This window comes from Metarhizium robertsii (assembly GCF_000187425.2).
Source record: "Metarhizium robertsii ARSEF 23 chromosome Unknown MAA_Scf_1, whole genome shotgun sequence".
NCBI classification, from domain to species: domain Eukaryota; kingdom Fungi; phylum Ascomycota; class Sordariomycetes; order Hypocreales; family Clavicipitaceae; genus Metarhizium; species Metarhizium robertsii.
In genome coordinates, this window is record NW_011942149.1 from 1445976 (window position 1) to 1460272 (window position 14297).

The 14297-nt window shown below is 49.9% G+C and overlaps 5 protein-coding genes across 5 annotated transcripts; 2 read left to right on the forward strand and 3 right to left on the reverse strand.

Annotated features, from left to right (window-relative positions):
• Nucleotides 1-425: 425 nt before the first annotated feature.
• Nucleotides 426-4029, reverse strand: MAA_04954 (Cytochrome P450 CYP6001C17; the record flags this gene model as incomplete). Its single annotated transcript, XM_007822465.2, has 5 exons — nucleotides 426-977; nucleotides 1046-3114; nucleotides 3169-3361; nucleotides 3419-3657; nucleotides 3714-4029. The coding sequence occupies 5 exons, from the start codon at nucleotides 4027-4029 to the stop codon at nucleotides 426-428; spliced, it is 3369 nt and encodes a 1122-aa protein (XP_007820656.2).
• A 2484-nt stretch (nucleotides 4030-6513) lies between these two features.
• MAA_04953 (Mov34/MPN/PAD-1) lies at nucleotides 6514-8033 on the reverse strand (the record flags this gene model as incomplete). The annotated part of the gene is made up of 2 exons (XM_007822464.2): nucleotides 6514-7815; nucleotides 7896-8033. The coding sequence occupies 2 exons, from the start codon at nucleotides 8031-8033 to the stop codon at nucleotides 6514-6516; spliced, it is 1440 nt and encodes a 479-aa protein (XP_007820655.2).
• Nucleotides 8034-8825: 792 nt separating this feature from the next.
• MAA_04952 (prefoldin subunit) lies at nucleotides 8826-9395 on the reverse strand (the record flags this gene model as incomplete). The annotated part of the gene is made up of 4 exons (XM_007822463.1): nucleotides 8826-8946; nucleotides 9011-9135; nucleotides 9197-9267; nucleotides 9335-9395. The coding sequence occupies 4 exons, from the start codon at nucleotides 9393-9395 to the stop codon at nucleotides 8826-8828; spliced, it is 378 nt and encodes a 125-aa protein (XP_007820654.1).
• A 754-nt stretch (nucleotides 9396-10149) lies between these two features.
• MAA_04951 (vacuolar protein sorting-associated protein VPS4) lies at nucleotides 10150-11560 on the forward strand (the record flags this gene model as incomplete). Its single annotated transcript, XM_007822462.1, has 3 exons — nucleotides 10150-10769; nucleotides 10833-11283; nucleotides 11339-11560. 3 exons carry the CDS (start codon nucleotides 10150-10152, stop codon nucleotides 11558-11560), a joined length of 1293 nt encoding a protein of 430 aa, XP_007820653.1.
• Nucleotides 11561-12719: 1159 nt separating this feature from the next.
• Nucleotides 12720-14135, forward strand: MAA_04950 (rRNA adenine dimethylase-like protein; the record flags this gene model as incomplete). The annotated part of the gene is made up of 1 exon (XM_007822461.2): nucleotides 12720-14135. One exon carries the CDS (start codon nucleotides 12720-12722, stop codon nucleotides 14133-14135), a length of 1416 nt encoding a protein of 471 aa, XP_007820652.2.
• Between the last annotated feature and the right edge of the window lie 162 nt (nucleotides 14136-14297).

A 14297-nucleotide genomic window follows, 5' to 3' on the forward strand; every position in this document is an offset into this window, starting at 1 on the left:
GCGGCCCAACAGGCAGGAGCTACCTACCTATGTACCCACGAAGTTATCGGTCATTTCCATTTTCGGAGTGTCTTGTAGCTGTTTACCCTATTCAAGCCGTGTCATGATAGACAATACCTCGGAATGACTTGAGATTTGCAGCATTAGCTCAATCTGTTTGCTTTTGACAAGTGGGCACGATGCCACCCCTAAAACAAAATTACATGTCGTGTTTACAACCAGTTGACTTGTTCTGCCAAGTACTCGTGAACTGTCTTGCACATCACGGGCTCGGTTGGGTTGACCAGTGGCATCAGCCCAGCCATCACACTGCACATGTCATTAACAAATCTGAACCTACACACAATTTGGTATATAACGGAATTAAAAAAAAAAAAAGACTAGAAGAAAAGAAAAGAAAGCAAGCCGATATTCATCGTGTCCACCTACTCGTCCCAGGAAATCTTCATACTCGTGGGGAACGGCGAAACACCGCCCCAATTCTCCGTCATGTACAAATAGAGGCCACCCGGTTGAGGAACCTTCTTCAGCTCACCCAGAGGTCCGGGGACTCTCTTCAATCCCCTCTTTCTAAACAATGCGCGGAACATCTCAACCAGAGCAACCTGGCTGACTTCCCTGCCCAGGCAACTATGTGGTCCAGCACCATAGTGCATGTAGCTATCGATTGGGCGTCGTGGGTTGACCTTGCTTGCTTCTGGGAAGTATGCTTCTTCGCGGGCCGCTGAGGCGAGTGACACAAAGACGCGGTCGCCAGCCTTGACGTGGACCTCACGCCCGTCGTCTTCTTTGATGGTCTCTGTCTCAGCAGCTTCACGGAAGAGACCAAACGCACTAGCCAGACGGACACCCTCCATGGCGTAGCCGAGGAGGAGGGCATCGTTTTCTGGGCCCGATTCTGCGACGGCCAGGCGTTGAAGTTCCGGTATATACTCTTGGCCTTCTGGAGAGAGGTACCAGTCCACGGCTTGGGCGAACTAGAGTGGCAATAGTGATTAGTACTCGACCCAGAACATCCCATAATTCGAAATAACAATCAGCTTACCGCTTGGGCTTGAACAGGCACCATGGCACCGGCAACTGGCAAAACATGACTGCACACAATATCGTGCGCTCCAAGACCAGCCTTAGACAGCCCCTTTATGAGATTGACACCATACATGGCCAGGTCGTCACTCTTGGGAGCAGGGCCGGTATAGAGGCCTCGAATGCCCAGAGACTTGGTCAATTTGACATTCATCTCTACAGCTTTGACCAGCTGCTCGGTCACTTCCTTTGCCTTCTGTCGGAGAGGGAACGACTTCACAGGGTCAAGGTCTAGAAAGATGCAGATAAACAACATCGCCAGCGCCTCATACAGCTCTTGCTCAGAGAATACGCCCTTCGGATTTTCAGTCGACTTCAGGGGCAAATTGAACATTCTTGCGGCAAAGTGCGTGTGGGCCAGGTTGCCAATATCGCGTACAACGTCAACTTGAGCTTTTCCAGCAATCTTGTACGATTTCTCGGCAAACAGACGCTCCGTAATCATAGCATAGAAACTCTTGATTGAAGCTTTCCAACCATCCTCGTATAGTAGAGAATGCATGACCTTGCGTTGTTCCGCGTGAGCAGGGTCATCGCCAGCCAGCATGCATTTAGTGCCAGAGGAGCCCACGAGGAACCGGAACGCTTCTCTATACGTAACCTTGTACTTGTCCTGGTTGGTGAGAACGTGCTGGGCTGCACCATACGAAGTAAGATGGATTGGTGGCGCGATGAATTCTGGTCTACCAAAGTCGAAGCGCTCCGCTCGCTTCAGATTTGTGAGGATCATGCGGTTCTCCTTTGGTGTGACCATGGGATAATGCGCGTAGATCGAGTTATACCTGAAGTGGTTGGGGAACGCACGAATGAACAGCTTGTAGAACACGCAACCATGGTTGATCTCCAAATTATAGTTGGCTTCGTTGAATCCCCATTGGGTCAAGTACCCGGGATGGTAATCCGTGGTATAATGCCTGTCGCCACGGACCAGAGAGACGGCATCAGAGAGCACGACTCTGGAAATGGTGTAGGTAGGAGCAATTCCTACGCCTGGAACCATAGGTGCCTTGCCTTCTTCAGCCACGATACCAGGATATAATTCAACATGGTCAGGATGCTGGTACAGATTCCTCAAAGCGTCGGCAACACCAGGATCCGAATTGATGTCCTCGAACGTGTCATATGCCTTGAGTCCAAAATGCTTGCGGAATTCATTGAGGCCACAGAGATTCCACTTGCGACCTCGGATGATGCCCAGTATCTCAACTGGCTTCATAATTCGAGGCACGTTCTGAGCTCCAAACGCACCGCCGGGCTGCTCAATTGCTGTAGAGATGGCATCGACGAGCTCGTCATCGTTGAAGCGTCCATCAGACCCGCGAGTAAATCCGCCAAATGTGCGCTCTGAGGGCTCCTCAGGGATGGTCGTCTCATATCTCTTGACGGCTGCAATAAGGGTCTGAAGGTTCATCTCGCCGTAGTTGTCGCCGAGAATTTGCGTATAAAAGTCCTGAATCCACTTGTCGTCCATCTCAGAGATGCACGAATGCCATCTGTAGCACAGATTGAACTCGGCAGAGACAACATTACCAACACCACTTTCTGCGCCTTTGGCGGTGCCCACGGCGACTCCCATCTCCTGTCTCGGATCCAACGTCCACTGCGTGTCGACTCTGTTGAGATTAACGATGTTGCGCACATAGTCGACAAGAGTAATGTTTATGTATAGACCAGATGTGACAAGTCGAGCCGTCTGGAACAAGTCCTCATCGTACTTCTTCCAAGCAGCTGCGAGCGCATCGCCTTCCAGGTGCGCTGCAGGCTTTGCGAATCGGTTGCCCTCGTTAATGGAAGCCAAGTTGGCGACCACGTGGTTGTGAAAACGGTTAAACATGATGAGCAGGACGCAGACTCCGGGCGGGTTACCAATGAGTCGTCGATCTGCAAAAGTATCTGGCTTCAGCTTGCCATCTTCGAAGGTTCGAATTGAATCACAATCGTCTTTGCTTTTTCCATATAGAGGAGACAGGTCAAGATATGATGAGGAGTCGTTTTGATTGGGATCCTTTGAATTGGTCCAGAACAAATCTACATCCATACTTAGCGGCCATTCTCGATTTCCGTCGCGAAAGAGACACTCACCGTGAATTACAATAGTCGCCCAATACCATAAAATGCTAGACACGTTGTTTGGATTTTTCTTAAACCCGTCCCTAGCCATGACAGCCTCATAGATAAGCTCGGGATCGGGTAGTGCTCCCATGTTGGCTGGCCCTGGCTTGCAAGTGCGCGAATACGGAGTCCCAGCGGCCCCAAGCTTCGGCATCAACGGATTCTAAAGCATGACGTTAGTTGATAGGAAGATTGTATTGTTAAACATCAAGTTCCTTACGTTATTGGATCCATCTGGTTGGCGATACTTGTACTCATCACCCATGTACAGCAACGGTGGGTGATCCAGAGAGTTCCAGAGCGTATCAATGAAAGAGTTGGTAAGTATTTCTTGTCGCTTCGATTTATTCGGCATCATGGAGACCAATTGAATAGTGCGCTCCATAATCATGGTCTTGTCATCTTGCTGGGTCTCTCTCTTCAGCTTCGCTTTGACAATATCTCGAAGTGTTTTGAGATCTGCAAGAAACTCAGCCAGATGCACATGGTGCAGTTCCACAATTGGATATACTCACCACCCAATCCAAATGATTTGAGATCCTGCATCAGAGTTGGTCGCCTGAGGATGTTTCTATAAGTGCCATCCCCCATCTCCGTAGGGAGAGGGCGTCGTGAAGCCCGACGCAACTGCATCAAAGCCCCAGTGGATGAAGTCTTCTTATTTCCCGACTTTTGGGTCTCTGTGGGCTGTACAACCTTCTGAGAGACTCCCTTCTCTCGAGCGTCATGGCCATTTGTGTGTGTACCATTTGTCTGTGTGCCATTTGTGTGAGCGCCATTTTGCGCGCCATTGGTAGCGCTCTCGCCTTTGTGTTCCCCATGAGGAGACATGACTGATTGGAGATTTGAGTTGCAATAACTTTAGCAAAGAAAATCGAGTTCCATGCGCCAGGCAGGCCTTGTTGACCTTTATACGCGAAGAGACCGCCCGGCCAATGGTCCTGACAAACCACTGCTCCGTCATTCTGCAGGTTTGAGACACGGCATCAAGCGAGCCACTCCCAAGAGAAGCAAGCTCGACTCCTTCAAGGCCGTCTCTTGCAGCTTCGTGAGGCACCTAGCCTATCTGGTTCTTGGACGCAAGCCTCGAACCATGTCGCACGGGAACCCTTGCCTGCCTTGACAGAGGTCAGTTGTTAATGTAGTACTCTGTAGTGCCATCAACACCTATCTGTCACAGAATGCCGCTCACCCCAGGTCGCTGGTGCAGCTATAAGACAATATGGAGTGTATATCAGCTAGGACTCTCCCCGCCTTGTACAAAAAGGAAAAAGGAGCCAATTTACTATCAGAGCAGATGGTGGTACATCACCTACCAGAACCAGATGCTGCCCAAGTCACACCCATTTTGGGTAACCAACCATGGATGAAACGATATAATTGGCAAGCCCAGGTACCCCCAGTCACAATCTCAGTCCCTCAATACGGAGTACTTGAGCTTGAAAGCGGTTTGAGAAGTGCAATACATACGTAGCACTACAGCTTGTGGCATCGACGGGATCCATTTTCGGTCTAGACGATGGTATTGCAAGTACTACTCCGTACTCCGTACTACTGATCTGTCGACACATAAACTCCGTATCCCTATTAGCTGCGGCCCGGTCCTCGAGTCTTTCGTCTGGTCAAGGGCGATAGCATACGCCAACGTCAGGGTTCAAACTTCAGAGTGACACCTCCGCCTTTCTGCGACTTCCTTAATTCGACCGCTCCTTCTGACACGTGAAGCATGTAATAATACTACCATGATCAGATTAAGTTTCTCCCATGAAGATGTTTGGGCGAGAGAGATAGTTATTGGTGTTTGCCTGTGACTTTCGTCTCCTCCATCGCGGAAGGGTGTGCAGTAGCCCCCAGCTCACGGGTGAAATTTCTGGGTGAGTAGGTTGATCTCGGTACTGAATCGAGTACTGCCTGCATGATCGTGGATGCTCCCTTTGACAAATTCGAACGCGGCCCTTGAGGAGGCTGCACACAAACTGCTTCCCTCGTGCCCGCGCCAATCAACTGGCCAGAGATGACACATCGCTCGGACGACAATCACAACCTGCCGCCATTGCAGCGTTTCGCAAAGAGCAGACGAGTCCGAACAAGTCGGCCGTTGAAGCCCAATGAGAATGTTGGTGTGTAGACAGACCTGGTTCGTGGCGTCTTCAGCTCACTGCAAGCGAAGTTGGACGCCATCAATCGACGAATTCATGGACGTGGGGGCGACCGGTTGTTCCCTGCAGGAGATGTCGCGCCAGCCACGCATCCGATTTGCTGCGGATCTTTGCCTTTTCCTTTTGTTTAGTGTCTAATTTGCGGTCGTGTCAGGCGTGCGTGATGATTGTCTTGCAGCTTCTCATCTGCACATCAAGGGTCGAGCTGAGAGTACGGAGTACAAAATCTCTGGTCCAAAGAAATTTGGGACTCCGTACTGGCATGGTGCCAGACCTCTCCATTATCCGTACATGTACTCCGTACTTTACCTACTTACTTAAGTACCCAGGTAGGTACTTAGGTACGTATCGTACCAATGTACTCCGTATGTTTCAGTCAAGATAATAAATTTCTTATTTGTCATGTAGTACAAGCTCTAGTCGCTAGTCAATACTACGTACTAGTAGTACTCAGTATTTTCATTCATGCAATCTCCCGTTACTGGCAAGAATGAATGTCGCTTGCAAGTTCAGATATCGATGAGGTTATATATCCTTTTCGTCTCTTCTTAACTGCCAAGTCAATAGGGCGATATCCTTTCAACCCATGAGACATGAAGGTGGGAATCTCTATATGTGGACGTTTTGACCTCTGTCTTATTTCTCAGGTATTCTTATGCCCATTCATTGGGAATACTGTGTGAGAAGTAACGCTGCCGGTACTTCATACTTTTTTTTTCGTCTTGCCTAACTTGTGTGAGCCGTCAGCTTATAATCCCAGCGTCGTATCAACATGGATCATGAGTATGCATGGCTCCCAGATTGTATAGCATTGTCCAAAGATTAGCAATACCCGTTAGCAACTAAGTGGCTCGTCCACCACTTTGTAGCTGACGGGTAACTGTCATAGGGAGACGTATCTCAAGTTGACAATCATCTATACATCCATTCATTTCCTCCTCAGATCTTTGATTTCAAATGGCATCTTCTCGCTCTCGTAAACATGACCGTTTGGATATTCCGTTTCTCGATACAAATTGTCAACCGAGTGCTGATGGAAGGTTTCCGATTGCCTGCAGTCCAGGATATGGTCCAGTCCCGGCGGGTGTGTCAATCGGAATATGCCATACCTCAACAGCTGTCAGCACACATCCTGGCTCAATAGAGGGTCCAACACTTACGACGGAGTAAATCTAGGTGCACACACTATTGCAATACTCTCCGGCATCATAACCTGATATCCAGCGTGGGTGTGCAAATCTCGAGAACTCATAAAGCAAGTTTGAGTTGGGTGCGTATGAATCCATCCGAGAACCATCAAATCCTCCCCAGCACAGTAGTCAAATATTGCGCTCTCGTTTTCTGTTTCACAAGTATCTGACGTGCATTTTTGATCTGGAATGAGCAAGCTGCGCACGAATAATGCGTTATTAACGGGTGTCCCGCACAGGATGCCGCACATTTCCAGGCCCTTGTTTGTGTTTGGAGCTGCGACATCTAAGAAGGCAGCTCGAAGTTTACTGGGAAGAAATACAGAACGGATTGGATCGCCATTTTCGAGATATGCTCCAGGTTTGAATGCCAGCCGTTCTTTCTTAGGAAGTGATGGGCCATCCAGTGTTTTTGGAGGAAGGGGAGGTTGATTCTTCCTTGCTACCTCATAACTTGGATAAGGTGCCGAAAGTGAGTCCGCGACCGGAACCTTGTTCGGAATCACTGGTAACTCCCGTCGAGATATATATGACAGATCTCTGGGGGGGGCATGTATGTATTCTTTAGGAGGGCGGCTGGGGGGCGATAAGCTGGCTGGTCGTGGTGGTGTTTGAGGGGCCTCATCCAACTGAAGAGGTCTCGATTTCGATATTGACGGGTAAACGTAAGACTGCGGCACGGCGTCTCGATGCGGCGTAGACGTTGGCTTGTGGGTTTGGCTTTCGTATAGATCCTGTTGTGAAGATTCGGTGGCTCTTCGAACAGCTTCCATCTGGCTTTGAAGGCTGAAGTCGAGTTTTTGGCCATCGCCAAAGCGAGATGTAAGAATGGTGTCTCCGTAAACCCGAGTACGTCTGTTCGCCTGCCGAACTGTATCTCTCCGCGCCAACTCCTTCTGCGCCAACTCTACAGCCAGTTCTTGGTTCTCGGATGCGTCTAAAACAGTTGCATTGCCGCTCAGGCTGGGGTCGCGCGCCGCAAATTCCCCGTAACTTGATGGTGACTTTATTGGTCCTTGTTCCTCTAGTTTCGAGTCCGCAGGTCTCAATCGCTCCCATTCAGCATATTCGTCATTGATTATAGGTTTTATTTCTTCGAGATCGGCGATAACGCGGTCTATACGCTTGGAAAGCGGACGAAAGGCTTTACGGCTCTCGGGGTCTTTAAACTGAGGGTGTGTCTGGAGGCATTTCAAGACCAGCACTGAATGTCGATACAACATCATATATGCTCGGCCATAGTCGCCGTCCGACAGGGCGAACGAAGCCTTGGGACTTGTTAGTAGCTGTAGCCCGCTCGGTGATTGACCACGGAACTTGTAGATTGCCGCGGCCAGAATAGACATACCTCTTGGTAAAGCGTCTCTGCAGCTCTAGTCCAGTGCTTGAACGGAATGTTTGCGTTAAAAGTGAAGTTCTCAGCCTGGGCGACAAGCTCTTTCACGCTCTGCGGCCGTGTTGGCCGCATGCCCGATCCAGCATCCATTTCAATGATTCGTCCTGCAGGGTCGTGGTCCTCGCTCGGCTTTGCGTTTCTAACCTCAGGCTAAATAGGCCGCGGGGTAATACGGCAAGTCCCCATACGCTCATCCTACGGGCACCAGGATTCAGCGCATTCTCCTGGCTCCTGAAGGTATGTATGAAAATTGACCGAGATTAGAATGCGAATGGTGACAAGAGCAGCAAGAGGTGGACCTCGACCGACGAGTGACGTGGGCCGGCAGTTCTACAGCTTTCCGACGTTTGATGTTCAATGTTGGTGGGGCAGGTGGCAGGGTCGCCGCATCGCGCGAAGGGGCGTCTTTGGAATTATTTCCGCGTCGATTCTAAAGTTGTCCAAGTGCAAAATCCACGGTTATTCCGCTGCTGAGAAAAGCTCTGGATGAAACTTGGCAGATCTAGTCCCTTGTTGGAACCTTGATGAGGACGCTCATAAATATACTGCGCGGCTCACGTGCCACACGCAGCTGCCTAGAGGACCTTGCGGGCTATTACTCCACGCTATGTGAGGCAACATTGAAATACTTCGTATGGATCTGATATGTCATCAACAGATCGTCGATGAGGATGCCTGCTGTGGCCCTGGCACATCTTTTCTTCACGTTGCCCAGTCCGCAAACCGCATTCCACAACATTCTACACCGCAGAGCCAAGTCTTGGGGAGAATAGTCACCCTTGTTAAGATCCAAGATTTACCATCCCACTCATACCAAGTCATACGATATCAAATTTCACGTGGGTATATCATCCTATTTTTCTTCTCCATAGGAATCTAGTATCATTTTTGAGGTGCTTTTCCGCCCGCAGCGGCTTGAGCGGAGGCTTGGATTTGAATGATTTCCGCCTTCTTCTTCTCAAGCTCGTCCTGAGTCTCCTTGATCTGTGTCTCCAGCCTCGTTCTAGAATTTCCAGGTTAGTCATGTCTCCCATTCCCAAACAATAACTGTCGAACAATGAACTTACACTTCGCCTGCAATAAAGTCTAGACGCCCTTTAACGGTGCTCTCTGCCTCAACCTTGTCTTGTTTCAGAAGCACAGGACCCATGAGCTTATAGATGGTTTCATCCTCCCCCAGCTTTTCAAACTCCTATGTCCTGCGTTAGATACCCGGCCGATTTCGATTGGGTGGTGAAATCGGTTCGTCAAACCTTGAAGACACCAGCGTTCTCTTGCTGTTGACTTTGTAATTTTTGCCGAGAGTTTACGGTGTTTTGTAAGTCTGGCAGAGATATGTTATTACATAGTCTTAATTGGGCCATTCGGCCTTCCTTTTAGTTGAAACTTACCTTGCTGAAGTTTCTGGTACTCGTCAGACAGAGTCTGGAGCTTGGCTTGGATCTCAGCCATGGCTATTGAGCGTGAGACAACAGGCGCGGCGTAGGGTACGGTGGGAAGGTCTATCCGCACCTGACCTGGTTCAAGGCTCTGGTCTTTATATTTTGGCGTAGTTCCTGTCGTGCCGGCACACCTTTGTCTCGAATGAGTCCAAGTGCATTAAAGTCTTGACGTTCAACGGTTGGTTTCGAGCCCCATCAAATTGTCTCCAGATATCTCGACACGCTTTGCCCCACCAGGTGCAGGCAAAGGCACAAAAGGGCAAGGACAAAGTAGATCCTTAATCGCACTCTCGCAACCACCAGGCCATCTGGGAATCAACTAAAGCTCAGTAAACGACAAGTCAAGTATGTCAATGAAAAATACTTTCGTGCTTGCGTAGGTGGCAGCCAAAAAGAATTCTGGAGTAATTTCAAGCCCCCCCGCCACTCGACTCCAATACCTGCCTGTTACCCCGCCAATCCAAACAAGACCAGGTACCAATCAACTAACCCTCACGTTAGCTTTCTCATGTGGACTTGATGACTCTGATGTTGCCAGTCCCAACAACGCCCACGACTGCATCAACATCTCATCACCGACTTCGCCCTTCGCTGCTCCTGCTCCGACTATATTAACTGACCCTACGTTAAATCCGTCGAGGAGCGCGTCTGCGAGCTGTGTTACGTGCGCCGTCCGATCTCGCTTGTTCGCACGCCTCTCTATTCCGTGCACTGCTCCGATTCTACACGATTCCGCAAACCGTACATCGCAAGACTGTGTCACCATGTCAACAAATTTCCGCGACCGGGCCATCGCCGAGGTCCAGAAAGCTATTGCTGCTGACCATGCCAAGGAATATCAGAAGGCGTTCGATCTCTACATGTCCAGCATGGAGTTATGGGTCAAGGCCCTGAAATGGGAGAAGAACAAGGCTCTCAAGGCAACCATGCAAGAGAAGATGGCGACGTATCTCGATCGTGCCGAAAAGCTCAAACAATTCCTACAGTCTGAGGCCGACACCAACGCCAACGGCGGGAAAGCTCTCATGGGTGCAAATGGCGCAAGCACAGGCAAAGGCAAAGGTGCTCCCGAGGACGACGACAGCAAAAAGCTCAGGAATGCCTTGTCCGGGGCCATTTTGCAAGAAAGACCAAATGTTCGGTGGGAGGATATTGCTGGTCTAGAAGGGGCCAAGGAAACTCTCAAAGAAGCTGTTGTGTTACCCATCAAATTTCCCAGCTTGTTCCAGGGCAAACGTCAAGCGTGGAAGGGTATTTTGCTTTACGGTCCCCCGGGTACTGGAAAAAGTTATCTTGCCAAGGCCGTTGCAACGGAAGCCAACAGTACATTCTTCAGCATCAGCAGTTCAGACTTGGTGAGCAAGTGGATGGGTGAAAGTGAAAGGTGGGATAATCCTTCAGGAGTCGACAGTGATATATCGGTATGCTAACAGTTAGCCTCCTGTAGACTTGTAAAGGCTCTCTTCTCCATGGCAAGAGAGAACAAGCCGTCGGTCATTTTCATTGACGAAATTGACGCTCTTTGCGGTCCACGTGGTGAGGGAGAATCCGAAGCTTCTCGACGCATCAAGACCGAGATCCTCGTCCAAATGGATGGTGTTGGCAATGATAGCAAGGGTATTCTTGTCCTCGGCGCAACCAATATTCCCTGGCAACTTGACGCAGCCATTCGTCGACGATTCCAAAGACGAGTGCACATTGGCCTCCCAGACCTCAATGGTAGAGCAAGAATGTTCAAGCTTGCCGTTGGTGATACCGACACTGCTTTGCAAGCTGGCGATTACAATACGCTTGCCAATAAATCGGATGGGTTCTCCGGAAGCGATATTGCCAATGTGGTGCAACATGCTCTTATGCGCCCTGTTCGCAAGATTTTGCAAGCTACGCATTTCAAACCTGTAGGATTGGACCTCAATCAAACCCATAGTGGAGGAATTTGCTAACACGTGACAGGTCATGAAAGACGGAAAGAGGATGTTGACGCCGTGCTCTCCAGGTGACCCTGAGAAGATCGAAATGACATACGACGGCGTCAATTCAGACGAGCTCTTGGCGCCCGACGTCTCGCTGAAGGACTTTGAGATGGCTTTAGAGGATTCGCACCCTACAGTATCCAAAGAGGACATTGAGAAGCAAATCGACTGGACCAATGAGTTTGGAAGTGAAGGTGCCTAGTATGGTGCAAATCTGCCCGGTACGATACACAAGTATATAGCATGGCGGCGTCCTCTGGAGTTTTATGTGGCATTTGGCGAGCTTGCGGATTTATATTGATTCTTTGGAGTTGGCGTGCTCCGTAGGGGTTTTGGTATTTCTGTTACTTGGTCCGTACTTTCAGAGCCTATAGGAGACGGCAACCCAGGATAGCTTGTCTCGTGGACATGCTGGACTTGGGATTGCTCAGTCATGGAGGAGCTTGGCGCACACAACTAAATTATTATACGACTGGAAGACATCTAGACGCCTTTCTACCTTTTTTTTTTTCCTTTTTTTCACCGATACCTACGAGTAATGTAAACAAGATCTTGACTTTCGCAATGCTTTACCAATGTCTGGTTGATTTGGTGACAAAATTCGTGCCCCTGCAGGGCCACTTTCTGGTGCTGCTGGTTCCGAGAGCAAGGATGTGGACCCTTTTTCAATGCATGACGGATCCGACAGGGAAAGAAAGCTCTGAAACATCATACCAAACCTTGAACCTGCAATGAACTCGTAGCACCACTGCATTTGGCGAGTAACATCAACATCATTCCTTGATGCTGGCACCATTTCATCATGGCCACAATTCTCTCGCAAGGTTGGCTATTCGGCCGGTCTTGCTACAAGCTCGCGGCAAGGTAACCACCACGAAGTCGAAGACTGCCAAAGCTGTGAAAGCTGTGAAAGCAAAGACAGTCCCGAAGGCGAAATTGGCGAAGCCAGAAAAAGCCAAATCGGCAAAGTCGGCGGCAGAAGCGGCAGAAAAACCAGCAGGAAAAACAAAGTCAAAGTCAAAGACCTCGCCAATGCTCTCAGTGACCAGCGATATTGCGCATCAGCTAAATCTTACTGGGGTGTGGAAACGAACTGGAGGGCGGAAGAAGGCGGATGCAATTCAGGCCATTGAACCTCGCAGAGTCAATATAGTCAGCGAGGGCTTGTGTGGTATGGTAACTCAGAATCCGCAGATTTACATTTCTCGAATCTAATCCGGAAGGTTGCAGACGATGTCATACGTTATATTGCGCCTTCGCTCGAACGACATCGAGGATGCGACCTTGTCGATTTAAACCCTGGGGCGGGAGTATGGAGCCGCAAACTGCATGAATTCCTTGAACCGCGCAAGCATGTCATGATGGATCTCGATGCCGAGCTGTACAAACCCTTTCTGTCCGACCTCATATCAAAGGACAATGTCGAGTTACTGCCAAAATCCGGGCTGGTATGGAAAGACCTCCTCGGAATGCTTCACACAAGTCTATCCGACCAGCAAGAAATTTCTCAGAAAGATACGCCTAGCCGTAACGACACCCTTCTTGTCACGGCAAATTTGTCCATGTTTCCAAAGAAGGCATTTCACGGATTCGACAGCATTAGTTCTATGGTTTTGTACCAATTCATTTCCAGTATAAGCACGTCAACGCTATTTCAGCGATACGGGCTGGTCCGTATGCTTATATGGGTTAATGACGAAGATAAGAGAAGGTTACTGCCTCGGTCCACCAATAGACGCAAGAAGAGCGCGTTTGAGGCCGAGTTGTCGTGTGAATGGGTCCATGAAGTCGCCGGATTGGATGCCGAAGTAGAAGACCGCAATGCACTCCGCGATGAATGGATCAACATGGAGTCAGCCTGTCAGACACTTGAACGGATGAAAGCTGCCGGATTGTCCATGCCCAAAGGACGAGAGACGCTGGTATACTCGAAGCTGCAACGAGAGCCTGCGCTACTGGGGCAGAAACTGGCGGGTGCAAGACCGCCATCACTAACACGACCATTCAAACAAGAACTTGAGCTGCTTGAGCAGGGGCTCTCTGAATCAGCCGAGTCCTCAAAGCGACTCAAGGCGCTGCGACAGCGTGGAAAATACGACCAAAAAGATGCACTCATGTATCTGGGCCTGCTCCAGGAGAGAGACACAATGGCGAACTTGGCAGTATCCTCGCCAACCGAGTTTGAACAGGCCAATGCGGCATGGAACGAGAAAATCGACAATCTCACAAAGAACTCACGCAACGAGTTCAACGGAATCAAGGATAGCTACCACCTCTTCCGCCAGTCACCACCAGCACTGCTCTGGGACAGGAGGGCTTACGAGCCCCTGTCCGCAAAGGGGGAAGAATTTTTCCCCAATGCGCCGACAGCACTGCTTGACATACAGCCAAAGGCTATGCACCCTGTCTTCAGGCAACACGGTCCGAACAGCTCACGCTCAGGCGACATGTCCGAGGTCATGCTGCGGTTCTGGTTCCATCACACGCTGCTACCCATCCAAAAGGCCATGGAGGGCCTCTGGGGCGGATTTGGCGACTTGTTTACGGAATGCCCTAGTGTGAGGGATCCGAGTCGCGGGGGCACGCCCATGACAGGGAATGGGGCGCTCACCGTGCGAGCCATGAATGCCGATCAGTGGGCTGAAATTATGGAGGCGTGGATGAACTGGCCATTTAGACCGAGTTATACGCAGATGCTGGGCAGGTTGGTTGAGGAAGTTGACGGTGATGGGGATGAGGAAGATACCAAGTCTGGGGCCACTGGGTTGGCACTCTAAGGCATGGGTGTATATGATTAGATGTAGAATAACTCAAAGAGATGATCCCGAAGGGTCTTTGTATACAGGAGGATCGGGCTTCACGTAAACCAAATATACCACGTCACAACGACACATACCAGCCATGCCACAGCCGCCAGGCACCCAAACTCTGCTTCGAAC